The 19,938-nt window shown below is 40.5% G+C and overlaps 1 protein-coding gene across 5 annotated transcripts in view; it reads right to left on the bottom strand.

The window, feature by feature from the left end:
* The window catches only part of ptprfa (protein tyrosine phosphatase receptor type Fa), a 217,008-nt gene that overhangs the window by 129,559 nt on the left and 67,511 nt on the right, over positions 1-19,938 (bottom strand). For all 5 annotated transcript variants that reach the window (XM_069151002.1, XM_069151004.1, XM_069151005.1 and 2 more), the window contains exons 3-4: positions 18,246-18,391; positions 15,700-15,841 (exon numbers count right to left, since the gene is read on the bottom strand). In XM_069151002.1, coding sequence (XP_069007103.1) covers positions 15,700-15,841; positions 18,246-18,391 — 288 coding nt within the window. The remainder of the gene's footprint in view (positions 1-15,699; positions 15,842-18,245; positions 18,392-19,938) is intronic.

Below are 19,938 nucleotides of genomic sequence, written 5' to 3'. Positions count from 1 at the left end.
TTTTTGAAAGTATCTTTTTCTTGGTGTCACTTGGTAGATGGTCCCGACATTCACAGCCGGCTGGACATACAGACGAGACGGCGCCTTATGTTTAAAATTAGGTTGCAGCTTATGATTGTAGTCGGTTGTCCCCTTTCCCACCGGAGCATTTGAGATGTTGTTGTTGTTTTAATGACGTTTCATTTACGAGTTACTGATTCAGGAGGTTTAAAAGGTATCAATTAGAGACAGCAGACAGCCTGTACAAAAAAGTAAAGTTATAAAAGTTGGATACATAATAGTAAAAGTCACATCTACAACAGAGAGGAAATATGAGCTCATATTCACAAATGTAGAAAACAAGATAAACAGTAAAACCTGATCCCTAGGACTAACAATAAGCAGACATAAGGTGCTTTTAAAACAGGCTCATATCCACAAATACAAGAGAACGCAGTGAAACAGAATCCATCAGATTATCAATAAATAGGCCTGTTCATGATTCTATGAAATAAACATGACTGTGTTGAAAAGATGCCAGGAGTCCCTACACTTTCCATTTCTATTCCTCTGAGCCCTCATTACTTCAGACAGAAAAGCAGCCATGATTTGACTTGTAGTGCCTCTTTAAGTTGTAATAAATTAATCATCTTATTTGTGTTAGTCCATTAAATCTCTCGTATGTGCTGTCAACAGGTGTCTTAGTGTGCTTTATATTCAGCTATTACCAGAAAATCTCCTACAGTGCTACCACTGTTTTTTTTCCCATCATTCTTAATAGGCTCATAGAGCTCATGGCATCAACTAAACAGCAAGCTGACCAATCAACCAGATTATCATTGAGCAGGATGAGGATGTTTCTGTACGTGAGTTTACACCAGCATTCAGTTGCTCTAATTACCATGGAGACGGAGCCCACAGCAGCTCCCACAGGGTTCCTTCCATATCCAGCCGCACCAGACTCCCCGATCTCAGCACAGCAGCTGCCAGGGCTGACTCCTCCACGTCCATACAGTTACTGAGATACATCATTAGCATATCACGCTGCTGATATCCCCCAGATACAGCATTTACCCAGGCTGCATGGCTTTCTTTCCCGCTCAAACTGTCACAATAACCAACAATTACATCATTTCCATTGTGGTCACCACAGGGTGACTCCAACAGTGGTGGATTGGGTTTATGTGCTTGAGCAGCTTGTCTAATGTATGAGTCTTTATTTCATTAGCTGAATGACTTCAGGGCAAAAAGAGGATGAAAAAATCCTCTCCAAAATCACCAGAAGTCAGTAGAGACAGAAGGGTGACCACTGCACCACAAACCTCCTGTCAGAAAGCAGCAAAGGAAAACACTGGTGTCTGTTACATCTGTATATTTACTGCCAGCAAGGCCCGAGTCCATTTTGAGACTGCCGTGTTGAAGGACTTTCAGCATGCACGAGGACACTCTTGCTGGACGACCTCTGAGACTTACTAGAAGAAGCAGATACAGAAAGCAGAAGGAGGCCCTGCTGTGGCCATGAGGCTGAAATGTGTGGTTTGCTCGAAGCATCAGCCTCCAGCCAAGTTCTTGATGAAAGACAGTACTGAAAGGCTTCGCTGGAAGGGGACCCTACCAGAACCCGTGCCATGTGCCAGACTCCAAATAACACCGGTCCAAAATGGAGAAGTTTATTGAAGAAAGTCGTAGGACCTGCACGTAAGATTCAGGGCAGAAATTGCCACAAATTAAATATAATGGTATAATCACCAGATAGGAAGAAGAATTGCTTTGATGTTGTTACCATATACCAGCTCTTTACATCTGCATATGTGGGTAATTTTCCAATTAGTCTGCCAGCTGATTTCAACACTTCCAGTTCAAGTGAGCTTTAAATAATGCTTACACTTAAACTGGACAAGGATCTCCTTTCAGAACGTCCTTTTTAATGCCACTTTAACATCAGTCAATGCTCAGTTGTAAGATAATTTTATTTAATATCTTAAAGGGGAACTATTATAATTATTTCAATTTTGTGATTTGTATTCTGGGACTCAACCAGAGTAGCTTTGCACAGTTTAAAATAAAAATCCTTATGTATCTTGATGCAGTCCCTCAGTTCGGCCTGTCAAACTAATTCTTGAGTGAAAAACATATGAAATCCATCCATACATGATCAAGCCCAGATCAACAATAGGTCTGCTTTAAACTTCCACTGTAACTCCAATGTGAACACAAATGTATAGCCCTATAGTCAAGTATATTTACTCACTTTTTCAGTATGTATTCCAGTCTGAAAAAACAGTCTTGAAAGGTCTGAGTATATTGTAGGAAAAAGTCTGAACTGGAGGCTTCATAACATTCACAAACCAATGGGTGACATCACTGCTGGCTGCCGCTTGATGTATACAGAAAAAAACCTTTAAAAACAAGTTCCACTTGATGCTGCAAGGAGGAACATTTCTAACTACAAGTTAGGACTTTTCAGTCTGATGAGTTGTTTGACTTGGTATCAAAGTAGCATGAAAATCTCATACTGACATGGAAGTCCAAATTGTGGTATTCAGCCCACTGCACTGTTGCTGGTTTCCTCCAGTGTTACTGTTACATGTGAGACAGAAAGAGAAGAATGCTCTGTGCTTCCTGCAGGTCAGTGCGAGCATGTGAAAGCAGCCGGACTCTGTATGGCCTGCAGAGCCGGCACGCTGATGGATGACAACAATCATGTGGAACGTCTACTTGCATGGTGTTTATGGTTGTGTGTATTTGTGTGAAAATGTGTGTCTGTGTGTAGAAGACTCATGTTCACGTGATACAATAACAGTGAGGCATGGTTGTTCATTCCTGAGGCCCAGTGCTCTCCATCACCCCCCCCCCCCCCCCCCACCACCACCACCATTCCCCTCAGTCTCCAGACCTGGCTTGGAGCCTGCCCAGCTACGAACACACTTCAACGACATCAGCAGCCCTCCGGCTGCAGAGAAGGAGGCAAGCTGTCTGTCATTGGAGCACGAATGTGCAGCTAGCAAGAGCTGATGCTGGAAGTTAAAAGGTGGATGTGTTCAGGATTACAAGATCCATTGTGTTTCTGAAGCCTTCGGTCAGATGGAGTGGCTTTTATTAGTCATTATTCCGATGACATATTTTGGCAATGGGACGAACACCATCATCAATGTCAAATTGTAACATTTCTGTTGAACTCAGAGTCATACACTCCTCAATTTTCAAGTGGATTGAAGATTATGAAAGGCTCCCACTGTCCACGGCAAGAACTGAAACAAGGGGAGACAAACAAAAAGACACAGCTACTAAACAGAAGTATGCAAGTATATCAGAAATATATTAGCAAGTATATAGGAAATACATTAGTAAGAAGTCAAAAAGAATAAGCCAAGGTGGGTTATGTTGGGAAGGTTACTTTCGCAATGTTATAGTGGTGCGTTCACAAGCAACTGGAAGTGGGAAAGTTCGACCTCTGAGTGGGAGAAATCACCTGAACGTCTGTCGAACTGGGAATCTCCCACCAGGAAAGTCAGAGGTTTGTGAGAGCTCCGAGAAGTCGGTCTGACGTCAGTTAACATGGAAATGTTTGAGGTGAAAGGAGATACACTTGCTTCGTGCAAAAGTAAGTCACTTCATGGTTAATTGAGGTCCTACACGTTAGAGCAGGGTGTTGTGCCGTTAAACAACACTAATTACTATTTTGACAGACAGCACTCCTCCCACACGGCTGTTAGTTTGTTGCCGGTAGTTTTCTGTCCGTTTTAAACGTGATCTGCTAAAAACTACATGTAGAAATGTAGTATACAAATTATAATGACTCCATTTCCTCCCTGTGATGGTCTACAGGGGTGATGACAAGGTTGTTTGTCACTTTTTCTGTATTGAGACAGCAGATATAGAGCTGATAGGAGCCGCCATGTTGCCTCTGTTGTTGTCATGTGAACGCTCTATATTGGGAAATCGGAGGTTACCAAATCAGAACTTTCCCACTTCCCCGCTGCCTGAACACACTGTGAATTACAAATCATTATTATCCTGTTAAAAATGTAATAAGTAATGTAGATATTTTAATTACTTTATCAAGGTAATGCAACCTTTCACATTGGATTACTTTTTCATTACCTTTTTAACAAGTTTTTTTCCACTTTGGCAATAAAAAAACAGAATTTAAGCGAGGTAGTGCAAACCTGCCAACACAACTCAACACTGATTACAGTCAAACCTTTAAGTTCTTCAATAAAACTCTAATTAAAAATGGGAATGTTTTGATTTGAAAGCACAACCACCAAAACAAATCTTGAGTGTGTCGATCCAAACTGACTGCAGTAAAGGGAAAATATCAGCAGAACCTCAAACCAACCATATTCAGATGTAACACCTTAGTAATCACACATTTTCAATGGTAACTGTAATTTAATCATGCATTATTTTCTCTGTAACTGATTCAAATTCATTTATTTTGTGATTTAATTACATCATTTATTTACATATAACTACAACATGTAATTAAATGTTATTTGTAACATTGTTATTTGTGACTAGTTACTCCCCAACATTTACAATAGTTTGAGTTTGTGTTTGAAAATGAGCACACTAAAAAAAGACAAAAGTATGGCATCAACATTTAAGAATATTCTAAAAACGAATATAAAAAAATTAATCAAACAAATACGACAAATAAAAAATATATAAACACATTCTCTGTGGCAGCAGGTTTATCCCTCCCAGACAGACTGCTCTTCATTTGACTCTGAATTTTCTTAAGAACAAATCTTAAACAATAACAGTGGGCAAATGGTGAGGACAACTTTTCATAAGGAAAAGTTGTTTACTTCTGTAACATCATAATGTCCCACAGACATTTTACACTTAAAGGATAGTTCCAGTTTATTTTACAATGTAGGTCTTTTGTATATATGGTCATCATAAAGCAGCTGTTTAATGAGAAATGTTCATTTACCAAATGCAAATCATCTATTACCAACCAACCCACGAACCAACCAACCGACTTACCAACCAACCACCTAACCAACCAGCCAACCCACTAACCAACTTACTAACCATCTTACTAATTAACCAAATAACCAAACAACCTACCAACAAATGAACCTACCAACCAACCAATTAACCAACTGACCAATTAACCAACCAGCCATCTAACTAACCAACCAACCAACCATCAACTAACCACATAACTAACTACTTAAATCATGTGTCAACTGTTGAGGGAGGACAGAGTAAACTGAGATCTCTAGCTCTACACCATCTACCTTTATGTTACCCTCCTCTGCTAGAGTGTAAAATGAAAAAAAAAAAAGTTGATGGAGTGGTTGATATAAAAACGCTTCATCATCTGTTAGCAACTAAACTAGATTTTGAACGGGTAGTTGGTAAGCCAGCTAGTTTGGAGGGCTGTTTTTCCTGGCTAGCGCAGACATAGACAAGCTCGCTAGCATGAAACCGGTCTCAGCTAAAGATGTTTTCCAACTGGCTTTGAAAACATCCAGTACAACACCAACTTTCTCGAACCACCTTTGTTGTTTGAAGTCAGCTAAGCGATGTCATTCTGCTCCGATTAGACACGATAGTTTCATTTGACATCAGTTTGATTACTGTTGAGAGGGATGGTCTGAGCTCTGGTATTGGCTGGGTTTCCGGTTTCTGTAGATGTACGTAGACATGTAAAGATGTGAAAAATTTGCTAAGATGTGGGATCAGAAAGATAATTGCTTCATGTTTCCTGGTGTCTCATTGGGCTGCTTACTGTCTCGTCTTCCTCATTAAGTAGAGTCCCAGGATTCTCAAATGATTTAGTCTGCACTATTACCAGTACTTTTGTCAGAGATTACTCTGAAATCTGAATTTCACACATCACTAACAGAGTAAGAAAAGAGCTTCTGCATTTGTTCCCTGGAGTTACGAGACAGCTTTTTAGTGGCAGTCAGTCCAACACTACTCCCTGGGACAGAAACCAATGAGCTGGCCTGCATTTGGCAGAGTTCATTGATCTCCAATTCGAGATGGTAACAGCTTCTCATTTTTAAGGTCAACCCAAGGTGCCATCATACAGACCCGTGTGCAATCAGACCAGCAGGCAGACAGAAAGCAGCCTCCTGGCATGAAGAAACAAAGAGGTATCCCTTTAATGACCGGCGCTGCCCTTCACCTCTGTGACCTCGGTCGTCAGAGAACCACAGATTCCAGGGAAGATTGGAGAGCTGCTCTGTCCAAAGTTTGAAGTTATTGTCAGTGTGTGTCCCCATGAGGCCCTCGTATCTTATGCTCAGCTTTTATGTCAACCCATACATAACATAATAGTCCGTAGGCAGGAAAACCAAAGGATAAAACAGCTTAAAAACACTGCATCAGTCACATTCGTGGCAGGTCTGTTGGAAAGGTGTTCCACACAGAGAGATGACAACCAGCATAAGAGCGGCAACTACAGAGACATGTAATCAAACACAAACAAACACATCAGGTAAAATGATGATAGACTTAAAGATGGAGGACATCAAAACCCATCAAATCAAAGTAAAATATAAAAAGCTTCTCACAAGCCTGTTTTCTCTCTCTGACACTGAAAGTGGCCCTTAGGTCGCATCCTCACATGTAAAACAACCATCAACCATCAGTGAGGTCATCAACCATCAGTGGTGTCATCAACCATCAGTGATGTCATCGTTGGTTTGTGAACGTTATGAATCCTCCAGTTCAGATTCTGTCCGTCACCATCTTTGTTAGTTCGGAGCGGTTTGGAGCAGGAAGTGACCATATTTGGACGAGCTGGGGGAGGAGCCAGCGGTGGACCTGACCGATCTGATCGGAAACCTGACGATACTACGTCCCGCCCACCGATAGCTGTAACCTGACTGCACCACAGGCCTGTCAATCAAACAGACACGCCCCCCAAAAACAGGTCTTCTTGAATCTTCTTTTCTAATGAATGAGGGATTATTTTCAGATGGACCTCCAGAAAACTAATAAGAAGGAGTGACTTTAGCTAACAACACCGAGATAACTGATGGACACATTTTATTCACTTTGGATTTGATGAGAGAAGTTGAATGGGAGTCTATGGAGCTGGAGGCTTTTTGGAGCCGACCTCTAGTGGCACTCGCTGGTATTGCAGCTGAAGACACTTCTGGATCGGAACCATTTTACAGACCTGGAAGCTACGAACACTTTTATATCCAATCGGTGGTGTAAAGCCAACACATGACCTATACAATACAAGGGCCCTTCGGTGGGAGTCCAGTAAGGGGCCCTGACCCGACTAACCTCCCTCTAACAGCCAGTACTGGAGGGCTACAAGTCACTTCCTCAGCTCTGGACTGTCATTTTGATGCTGTTACAGTAATCTACACAGCCTGGGAAGGTATAAACCTTTTAGACCTTTCTGCAGAGTAATTCCAACCCAGAGATTTATTGCTCATTTTGCACCATGTCAAGTCCCTTGCAGCATTGGAAGTTGTGACAGGCAGTTGGCTCACAGCACCAGCTTGACGGATTCCATATTAATGGTTAACTGTTCCCTTAGTAAAAACAATGGCTAATGCATGGCTAATAGGCTCGACCACTGAGGATGTTTAGCAGTCTAAAATGTTGTCAGTGAACACTTCAGGGATGTGGTAAGTACTCACCATGGGCTGTTCATGTCAAATTTCCTTCTTGACTCATTTTCAAAGCAACAAAAGATTTCTCAGGGCGAATTCTCAGATAAAAGAACAATTTCAAACAACACGTGCTCAGCAAACTCTTTTACTTTCATTCGGGAAGATATTTTCTGCCAGCTACTGCATACTGTATGTGCAGTCCAGATTCAGACGCTGTCTTTGCTCGGCCAAGGACAGAGCAAGATATCTGCAGGGAGTAGTCCTAATACTGCAGTCGTCTGGATCCCTCACACACACACCAATGGAGCTTTCATCAAACTGGACCAGACAACACAGGTTCGCTGCATCACCATGTGACACTTCAGTCTCGCTGTAGCTCATTAAAGGACGGCCCAGTTCCCTGTTCGCTGGACCACCAGTCAACGCTCACTGACTGAACCAAGAAACAAACAGACCTGGAGAGCTTTATGGAAGCATTAAAACATTGGTGGTCAGGTGGCGTGAACTCATTTTTCTATGTCTACATGACATGAAAAGGGTTTTTGATTTGAAAGTAAAGGTTTTTGATTTCAAGCCAAAAAGTCTTGTTTCAAAAGCAAAATTCAGAATTCTGTGACCAAAACTAACAAAACAGTGAGAGAAAATGTGTTTGCAATGCAAATTTAATCTCACTTTATATATTTTCACTTACAAACTTGATTTTTGATTGCAATGACAGAAATTTGCTCTCGACACTTTTTTCTTTTGCTTCTATAATAAAGGCACAAAAATACCTTCATACAACACCTTGTATTTTCCACTGAATCAATACGAACGGTCCTATTTTCAAGTAGGTGTTCCAACATGTTTGGTACTTTGGTAAACAAGCGCAGGTGCAACTGTGGTGCATCGTTGTTTGTAATAGCTGAAGGAGGAGCAGACCGGCACCGCCATCAAAACCTTACACAGGAGGAAACTAACATATACATGTCTGGAGGTTCACGCTCTAATCACTCAATTTATGGTGCTGCGAGTCGGCCTCCACGGACTGATGATTGTCAAGAGTTAACTAACATTATAAATAACTACTGAAGCCTACTGAATGTCACTGTCCCTTCTGTGCCCATTATCACAAAGATAAAGATTAAATCAACCAATCACACCTTTTAAAAGGAAGCGATAGCCACAAGGTCAACCACATCTCCTCACTCATAAAAGTTGCTGCCTTCTTTACTCAGGAAGCCAAGACAATGCAAAAAGTATTATCTGTGAGGACAAGCCAAGTGGATGCAGACTCACAGTGAATACTTCATGTCCATGATACAGCTCAGAATAAACAAGAGATATTGTGGATATTATTCCAATTATACATCCTCTGCAATGAGTGGTAAAGACAACATCTTTTACATTCAACATTGAGGTCATTGTCATGCTCAAATGGATTTGTTTTTTTTATCTTGGCAGAATGCATCAGACCATAAGAAACACAACCTAAATTAAAAAAAATCTAATTTTTAATGATTACATACCAAGAGACCAGAAGCTTCCTTCATATCAGCTGCTTAAAATACATCATATCCATCAAAGGAGCGAAGGAAGACCAGAGGAAAACACATGAATTCAGCTGGAGGGCAGTGCTATCATTCCAGAAGCTGAATGTTTGTTTAAAAGCAGCACAAATGTGAGAACACTGTGTTCTTGTTGTACATTTGGTTTCAAGAAAGCTCCATCTTTTGCCCAATGTTCAAATTTGTCTCATGGTGACAGAATAACTCTCAGCTACATAACTCTACCGAGAGCTGCTTGGCCGGAGGCTCCTGCTGCCAGAGACTGTTCTCCAAGACAGACGTCAGCATGAGACAAGGCTGACCTTGGAAAAGTAAATAATTAGACTCCTTCCAGGGAAAATCTAGTTTTTAATCTTGTTATATCCATGTGGGGTTTTATATATGCTAAAAAACATTATGAGCAAAATAAGCCGTCGACTGGAAAACGAATTCTAAAAATATAATATTGGTTACAATCAATGGGATTCAATCAATGCAGGCGAGGGAATTTCATTTTTAACTTGGACTTTTAAGCTAACATATCGGTCAGAAGACAATATTATAGCTTGATATCACATAATATCAAATGATATCACTGACCCTGACCTGGATTGTTATTCCTTTAGCCACGATGGTGAGGGACGCAAAGGATGTTAGTATAATCAAAACATGGGAAGGTTTATCAGAAATAAAATACAGTCCATTCACAGAAAACTCAAAAAGTTTCTTCTCTCACAATTCAATGCTGAGAAATAATTTTTAACTTTAATTGATTGGTGCTGGTGGGGAAATTAATTTAAAACATTTTAAATCTTAAAAAGGGCATTGTGCTTCTCTGTTTGATTGGTAGTGATTTTATATTGTCATTATATATATATTGTTTCCTGTCATTACAGACCAAGCCCCTCCCACCTTCTGGGATGGAGGTTTGATTTGCAAAGAGGTGGAGACAGACATCTTGCAGGGAGGCTCGGGGTCCTCACACAGAAAATGGAGTTTTTCAATACATTTTCTGCAATTCTACACATTATACTATGACTATATCGTACTTTATTGAACACAAGAAAAGGCCAGAAATCGGAAAAATCACAACATGATAACAAATTTGTGATATAACGTGTTGATACAAACATGCACGCAACTTTTAAACCGGGCTTAGTTATGGATAAGAATGTTCAATACAGTACGAAAACCTTGACTTTGATATTGATTCCTAAACAATACTTTTCTAAAAGCAGTTTTATAGAATCCATGTTAACAGAAAGAAAATTACATTACTGATTACAGTTTAAAACTTTGGGTTTCATGCAGTTTGGGGTGGGGGGGTTACAGATGTCCTCAAATGCCTCATCTGCTCGTTATGACCTGTGTCTCTCCTCTCCTCTCCTCTCCTCTCCTCTCCTCTCCTCGTACTTTGTCTTTAAGTTTTATTTCATTTTCTAGGTAAGTGTAAGAAACAACTTTGGTCCTTTTTGTTTGTTGTTTGTTGTCTGAAGACATGACGTGCAAAATAAACCTTTTAAATGGCTTTAAATCTTGATGCTGTTGTTGTTCTTCTGGGAACGGAGAGAGGGGAGTCTCTGGTTTCCCCGAAGCCAGGTCGTAACAATGCTACAATTTACAGATGTCCACTATACAGCTCACTAGTAGGACAGTAGCAAGCCGAAGAAGCTTCTCCCCTCTCAGTTCCTGCACAGGTGTACCGGACAGGTACGAGGCTAAAAATTCATTTGAAAAGTGTGAAATAAGGTATTCTTATGTAAGCTTGTAGCAAAAATTCTGCAATTAAAAATGAAAGAGCAAGCGTGGATGTATCTGTTGTATTTGTACTGTTGTATGTGTATTTGTTGCCGAATGACAAGGCTTTTTTTTTTTTTTTTTTTTTTTTTTTTTTTTTTTTTTTTAATGCTAGTGTTAAATGAATTTGTCCGAACTGAACTTCAGCAGCTCGTCCTACTGACTGGGTCAAAATTGTTGAATGTTTTCACCATAAGAATAATTCTTCAATAAACAGGTTCAGTTTAGAGTTTTAGAAATGCAGATAAACTTTAAATGTTTTGTACATGGTCATTTATAGGCTCATGGAAATAATAATAATACAGGGAACTTTATCTATACAGTACTTTTTAAAACAAAGTTACAACGTGCTTTAAAAGGTATTTCCAGTATGAAACCACTGCAGGGTTGCAGCAAATAAAATCTATTGGATATATTGGGATGAAATCCCCAAGAATGAATAAAGGACAACTGTAATAATGTGTCATCCCCATCATTCACATCGTGTAAATATGCATTCTACCACAGCACATAAAGCAGAGAGCTCCAGCACACACCTTTACGGTCGTACTGCCCCGAGGCATCTCGGAGGAAAACAAATGGGTTACTGCAGAGGGCCGACGGGAAAACAGGGGAAAGAAATCTGGTACTTTAAAAGACTTAATTGTTGATACAGTGCAACCAGCAGTACCACAAGTACAAGAGGCTTATTTGGAGGGAGGTGAGTTTGTGATTGAAGATGGTCACAATCAGCTGAAAGAAGAAAGTATGATATTTTCTGCAGTAAAACATACAACCAGGCGTGAAGAGTCCCTCTCCTCTCTGTGTGCCGGGCATCGGCTGCACCATCTCCCTCCCTTCGTCCCCTTAACTTCTCTGTCGGTTTACTTCTTTACCAATGCAGCACCCTCCTCACCCAGAGTCCTGCTGTCGACTCCCCGCCTCTTCATCCTCTTCATCCTCTTCCTCTCTCTGTCATCTCTCATTCTGCCCATTCTCAATTATTGCTTTGGCTGTTTTTTTTTTATTTCCATTCAGTCTTTAGTTCTCACCCTCTCTGAGACTGACACACACACACACACACACACACACACACACACACACACAGAGTGGAGCAAAAATCAGTGACTGGAATGAAAGTAGGTTTCATCATCATCAGTCATGAAACATTTAGTGTTACATTTAATTTTAGCTGATACTTTTATCCAAAGCGACTTAAAACACCGATGGTTCACCATAAGGAGCAATTTTTAGGGTCCAGTGTCTTGCTAAAGGATGCTTAGGCACATGGACAGGAGGAGCTGGGGATTGAACCACCAACCTTCTGATTAGTGGGCAACCCACTCTATCGACTGAGCTACTGCCTCCCTAAAATAAAAGGCCTTCAGTTTTTTCAGCTTTTACTACGAGAGGACAGAACCAACTTCAGCCTTTCAAGGTGGGAATTCTAGTTATTTTTAAGATAATGCAAAACTACTTCTGAAATACATTTTTCCCATTGTGTCACTTCATAAACTTTTCAATTGCGGACTGTGATGATCAAATAAGTTATGATCATGTTTACAAATATAACATTTACACCCTAAAATATTGGTAGAATGTTGTTTATACAACAAATAGCTCCAACCAAGAAATCTGATCGGTCAACTGTACATTTGGAATGTGCTCCTCTGTCGACTAGAAAATATCACTCCGCCATCTCAATAGTAAATATTTAATTAGAATAGAATTTGATATAATATGCAGTATAATGTAGTTTCTACTTGTTATAGTTCTATTGAATGACCCATTTGGTGAAGTCGGGTCTCTTTTGGTCCTTTTTGGTCGCTCCGAGCACCCGTAACGTAACACCACGGATAGTCACGCACTTACAATCCTAGTGGCGGCTAGCTGGACCGGTTTGGTTTGAACACATGACACGGAGCTAAAATGTTAAAAACACATGAGAACATGGATATCTTTGTTCATCAGATATCTTTGTTCACCAGATATCTTTGTTCATCAGATATCTTTGTTCAACAGATATATTTGTTTATCAGATTATCTTTGTTTATCAGATATCTTAGTTCATCAGATATATTAGTTCATCAGATATCTTTGTTCATCAGATATCTTTATTCATCAAATATCTTTGTTCATCAGATATCTTTATTCATCAGATATCTTAGTTCATCAGATATCTCTGTTCATCAGATTATCTTTGTTCCTCAGATATCTTTGTTCATCAGGTATCTTTGTTCATCAGATATCTTTGTTCCTCAGATATCTTTGTTCCAACCAGACTGAACTAGCTGATCAGTTTAGTGCTTCTATGTTCTGTATTTATTCAGTTGGAGACTAGAAATCCTCTCTGTTGCTCGGGTGGTTGCTAAGGGCCGGACTACTTCCTGGAGTAGTAAACATTGCAGGCGTTACATAAGAGTATCTGATGTGGCTGGTTGTTTTCCAGTTCTTAGTCATGCCCCAGGTGTTGCCATGGAAACAGAGATCACGCTTGCAAAAAGTTTTACGTTTTGAGAGCAAACTGCTCCACAATATGAAAACATTTCGATTACATGTTTTATTTGGTTGGTAACTTGTTGTATAATCACAATATTACACTGGAGGGTGTGCTTTAATGACATTAATTCCTCTCTGAAGCACACTTTTGTGTGTAATATTGCTTCAGGGTTTTTCAGTTTTGCACTCTTCCCTCCTTCCCACACAAGATCAGTCTCAAAACGTTAGTTTTTGTAAAAACTGTATCTTTTAATGGTATCATAGTCATCATGCTTTCTCTCAAAACATCACTTTGCTCACATAACATGCTTTCCTGAAGGCTATTTCAGACTCCTGGAACTCTACTAAATATCCGTGGAGATTATAACTTAGGAAAGTTAATGAAAATGCTTTAAATTCTTGACCAAAAAAGCTTTATTGTTTGGCCAGTTAAGAGTGATTTTCTCTTATAAAATGTGTAATAAATACAGGCTCAAATGACATCTGTAATTTGTCCCTCCACTGTGCTTACAGCTGCTTTTGTTTTCCTTTCCCAGCTGTTTTCAGAGGTCTCTGCTGGAGAGACACGTTGCATGTTTACTCTGATTCTCCTATTACTCACTTCGAAAACAGCAAAGAGGAAACAACTGTAAATTCCAGTGGAAAAAACATGATTATGATTTTAAAACAGCGGCATAGTGTGGAATATGAAATTACTGTTTTATTTAAAAAATGAACATTACATTGTTGTGTAATTGTTGTGATAAATCCTGTGAAATTACTGCTCTTTGCAATTTTTTCACAAATTATTTTTAGTGGTAGTAAAATAAAATGTTTTTCCGTCCACGTAGACAAATATAATGGAGATGAATCCGATATTCTTATTATTCTTTCACAACTAATAAAATCTGTCTCCATGAAATGCTGTCTCTATTAACTTGGTCTGTAAAAAGCTTCATTGATGATCTAACCCTGTCAGATGATAAAGAACATCTTGACTGTAAAAATATCTGCACCACTAATCAATAGTGCACACTGTGTGACACGTGGAACAGTTAACATCTTATTCTGAGCTTTATAACGAGCATTAAATGGTCGTCTGCCACCACGGATCATCAGCCTGGCCTGTCACTCTCTTTTAACGAGACCCTGAGTGCTTTCATAGAGAAACGATGGTGCGACACCTCCGGCTGTGTTTACTGCTGACAATATCTACATGGCAGAAGAAGCATAATGGGTTCCTGAATGATTCCTGAGAGACGGCCCTCTTTTGTGTCTGGTTGTTTGTCCATCAAACAGCATTGATCATATTAATGGGACCGGTCTCCGTCTCCTGGCAAAGAACAGAGCTGTTATGAGACACACCTACAGGAAGTTCACCGCCTAAATGTCTTTCAACACATCCCTGCTCAGTAAACACCATCACAGAGATTCTGGACACTATTCAGGAGCCAAACCGGTCGGACATTATGTCCCGTCACATAGGGAGTTTCAGAAAGCCTTAAAGTGCTACAGTTTTTAAAGGCAAAAAAAACAGGCTGCAATTTGTCATTCAGTTTGGAGGACTTCTTGTGGACTCGAGGGGGAACAGCAGCAGCCTGTCTGAAACCTGCTGTGGAAGAACTGCATTGAGACTCGACCATAATATTCCCCTTTTCAGCAGTGATTCTGTCACAGGGATTAGTCTCGCCTGTCTGGGGAGAACCAGCATAACATGCTGCCCATGACACCGCCACATCTACAGCTGCACCGTAACATCACTGTGATTGGTGCAAATCTTTTCCTTGGGCCCCAAATACAGACGCACACTCAGGCACACACATAAACACTGGAGAGCTTCTTCCTAAAAGGTCGAACCATTGACACAAATTGTCACAATGTCAACGCAGGTTATCACGTTGGACAAACAAATTAACATTTCCCAGCAGGCCTTGTTCTTTTGAACCAAATTAAAATGGCCTCAATGATGGGTAGAAATATTGGCAGGTATATATGTCGCCTCAGCAGAATTACCAGATGCTTCCAGCACCCAGTGCAGTGCACCAGTTGCACCGTTGACTTGCAGTTTGTATACTCTGAATGTGCAGAGATGGAACTGGTAGCGAGGTGACACCTGCCTTACGAGCAAAGTCCTTCTAAAGGAACATCTGCACTTCCAAGAGGGCCACGTGTTTCCTCTTCAGATCTACTGGGACGGCAGCACCATTCAGCCCATCCTTCACTTTCACAAACAATCTGAGACGGGAACTCACCTCTAATGTGAGGGCAGCACAGGATCACAAGAGCACCAACACCTCTTCAGCTGTCGGAGAGTCAGTGAGACGATGACAGAGTGAAGGTCTTACCCTCTAACACGGTGAGCTTGGCGCTGGTGTTGATCTCTCCCACGCTGTTGGTGGCCGTGCATTCGTAGATGGCTTCGTCACGGTGGGTCCTCAAAGGCTGGATACGCAGCACCGAGCCGGAGCCGTCGTCGAACTCGATCACCTGGCCAGAAGAGAGCAGAGGGGGTTTGAACACATGTCGTACTTTTGGATGTTCCTGCACTTGCTTGTGTATTTCGTGCAAAAGTTCAGCACTTACCAAAAATAATCATAAGATCTAAAGTCCTCATCCTCCAACATACAGTATCTGCTAGCCTAAATTATTTTACCCAGAAATGAACACTTTTTTGTGCCCTGTTTAAAACACACAATAAACATACTGATGACTTCTATCCATCATCAGTATCGTGATATTCAGTGAAGAAAAAATATGGACATATACAACTTGCTTCAGTATATTGTTGTATCTCGCAACAGCTGGAGCCTCCTCGGAAACCGCAGTTTTAAAATACTTTAGGAGGGGGGTTCCTCCTTTTCTGCTGTTAGCCATAATGCCTACTGTTATTAGCGTGGTGCATCAAAATGAAAAGGCTATTTTTTATGGTGACAGCCACAGCTGCAGGGATTACATTTGCAGGTTGTCCATCTGTTCCACTGTTCTTCTTTTCCCATTCTTATGAACGCAATATCTCAAGAACACCTTGAGGGAATTTCTTTAACCTCGGCACAAATATTCACGCAACTTCACAGTCATCAGTTTTAGAAAAAGCCAACTATTAACTTGAATAAGTGATTTCTACTGACAAAACTCATTATCACGGTGAACACAGAAAGACCGACAGAAACAGACAACCATGCACACTCCCGATTACACCTACAGGATATTATGATCCCCAATTAACCAAAACTATCAATTTAGAAATGAGGGTAGCTTTGCACAAATGTAACTCAATATATATATTTCAATGTGAAAGCCCAGATAATGAAAATTAGACCCATCTGAAAGATAAAGAGCTGAAGGTTTTTGGGTATGTGAGACAAAACAACAGAAAAGACAAAAATTATAATTTTTCAATACCAAGATCAGTAAGTAATAACCCTGTGGACATAAAGAGGTTGTTTTCTATTTCCAGAAAGCATCTTGAAACTGTGTGTTTGGACAAACACAGACACTTTAAAATGTTTGTTTTCATTGGACTACGTTGCTGGCCATTGATTGATGTTGACTAAAGAGTCTGTTCTTTCCCTGTTAATCAATCAAAAGTCTAATTCTACTGAATGAAATCGAAACGCAGGCTACAGTATTTAAAAGAGAGTTGCAGAGCAGGACTGTCTGGCTGCATTGGGAGGAGGTAAAGCACACCGCACACAGGGAAGCCATCAGTCTGAGTAATGCTGAGCAGACAGGTGGAAGATGGTTCCCATTATTCACAACATCAAGTTGAGTCGCTTTACTCTGAGTCAGTTGGGTTGGTTGGCAGCTAATGAGCCTTCCCGCTGCTCCGGGGTCCTGCAGGACGACTCATACAGTCCGACTTATTACGCAGACACTGTGAGTGTTAATACAGCTGGATTAAAAAATATATTGTCATAAATGTCTACATATACATATATATATATATTTGCACATTTCAAGACATTCACAGGAGACTCTGAAAAGGGCTTGAATCCAGCACTTGATGCTCTGTCACAAACCACATTAGGAAATGTCCTACAAAGATTCTGCTGACCAACCACCTCGTGAATTAATCAAATAGCTATTTTTGTATTTTATTTTGTGCAACAGTCATGTTTGCCAAACAGGCAAACACACAACGCCGCTTCCCAATTTACAAATATAGATCCCACTAAGTCACAATCACATTGACCTTTGACTATCAAACGTAATCTGTTCCTCTTTGAGTCCAAGTGAACAATTGTACCAATTCCAAAGAAATGCCCTCATGACCTTCCTGAGATCTGGGTTTTGCACCGACAGATGGGACGAATGTGAAGTCGTAATGACTTTGACATTTCACCAACAAAATCTAAGCAGTTCAACTTTAAATCCAAGTGAATGTTGTGTGTAATTAGCTCACAGCCTAATAAGAAGCTACATTTTCAATTTGTGTCAGTGAGCATTAATGCTACCAAACATACACACTGACAATAACTACCTAGCTAACGTTGCAGCTACATACATGGACATTATTACGTTCTAATAAATGACGACTATAATTTAAACTAGCAAGCAAAATTCCTTGATATTCCGTTACTTGGTGAAAAAATGATCAAATTCCTTGACTTTCCTGTGTATGGAAGAGTGTTTAAAATTCCCTGAAAGTCCCTGACCTGTGGGAACTCTGTGTTTTGCATCAAATGGTCTTCAAACAGGAAATACATGGAGGAAGCTGCTGCGTAGGTTTCAATGCAGAGTGGTAATGAGACATATCCACCCGACAAGTATACTGACGGAATATGATTGCATACAATACATCGACACACAAACACAGAAAGGTAATGAGCAGTAAAGGTGTGACGCGGCGCTGCTGCATACTAACACATCAGACTAGTTCATGTACTCGTACCTCAAAGCGCTGAGAGCTGACTTTCTTCCCCTTCTTCATCCAGGTGATGCGAGGTTTGGGCTCACCCACCGCCTGGCACACGAAGGACGCCACACCACCCGAGATCCCTGTTTGGTCGTCAGGGGACTTGATGAAGCTGGGCATGCCTGAGGGAGAGAGAAGGCGAGATGAAGATGAGCTGAGAGAGGATAACCAGTCACAGAGATGTCATATCTTTACACTGGCTGTAAGCTTTGCACTGACAATATGTTCTTTCCAAACCAGTTTAATACCCGTGAGCACACCTCCATGTACGAAGTGCCAGAAAGTACCACCTTTGCGGGAAATTGCGGGAATTAGAAAAAAGTCAAGAAAGAAAAATGAGTCTTTTCTTTTAAGAACTTCCTGATAAAGGAATAAATCACTTCCTTTGATAATAATGCTGCACATAACAGAAATGTTTTGGTTGTAATTTTTGTATTTATTTATTGAGCTTGAGGCTCAAAGTTGAAAAAAAAAAAAAGGTCCTAAAAGCTGCGTATGTTTCCAGAACAGACCGTCTGTGACTGGAATATAGAAACAAGGACTCCATCAGCCTTTCAAAATAAGAGCTTTAGATGCTGTTTAATTCAAGTTCATTCAGCACATAGACCTGCTGGATGAAACAAACAAAGAGACGTCTCTGACAACTGGACGTGTGGAGAAAACTCATTTAACATCCAGTAATATGGAATCACTTCCTCTGATCACAAACATTTAATCACATCATTTTAATGTGAAGAACACATTTCCCACAAACCCCGTCACTTCCTGTTTCTCCGCTTGCTCCGGTGAACAGAGTTTTATTTGGTGATGAAAACAGGAGCAGAGACTTTCTGATTAAATGAGGAGTTATTGTTGGTAATAAAGAGTTTTGTTTGAAAAGACTTATTCTAATTTGGGAATTTAAAAAATTTTCAGGCAGTAACGGTGAAAGCAACATTTTCAAATTGGCAGGCTGAAAAAGAGGAGCGCATGTTTCTGGCAGGGCTTCAATCCTATTTCACCGGCAGGGAGCCATGAAGAGGATTCTGCAGGCAGGGAAACATTTTCACAGGAACTTTTGGCAGCTGATAATTGAGCGTTTTAAAGTTCAACATGACTTATAACCCATCTGTGCAGTTGGAGCCAAGAGCTGCTCCCCAAGCATATTTCCATGGAAGTTTAGTAATACACAATGTACCCCAGGTTACGGTGGGGTTCTGAGGATGGTCAATGTACAGCAGAGAAATAATGCACTTAAATAAGTGAGCATGTGAGATTTAAGCCAGCACACATTATTTTTCTTAATCAGAGGTTTCATGGAGGCAGAGAAGGTGGGAGGAGGAAAAAGTGAGTGGATCATAACATTATTAAGCTATTTATTTCCCATGGCTGCTTTGGCTGACCCTGAGGCTCAACGCTTCTGATATAAAACAAGCCGGTGCCCTCGCTTCACTTCACTGGCAGCTGGGAGTCGTCCCTCATTTGCATTCTTCTCTGACCCCGCGCTTGCGGTATTTCTTGGAATTCATTTTTGACCTCTTGCATATAATCTTCAAGGGTAGGCGTTTCAGATGAGGAGGAAAGTAGACCATAAACTCTCTTCTGTGGATACACCGTCATGATTTCACTTCATCAAGAAAATGCTACATGCATAGTCGTAATATTTACTGTAACTGCTTGCTTGTTAAAA

Source organism: Embiotoca jacksoni, unplaced genomic scaffold (genome assembly GCF_022577435.1).
Source record: "Embiotoca jacksoni isolate LCO1_2020_lvr unplaced genomic scaffold, fEmbJac1.0.p SCAF_16, whole genome shotgun sequence".
NCBI lineage: Eukaryota > Metazoa > Chordata > Actinopteri > Embiotocidae > Embiotoca > Embiotoca jacksoni.
This window is presented reverse-complemented; position numbering and strand designations above follow the sequence as displayed.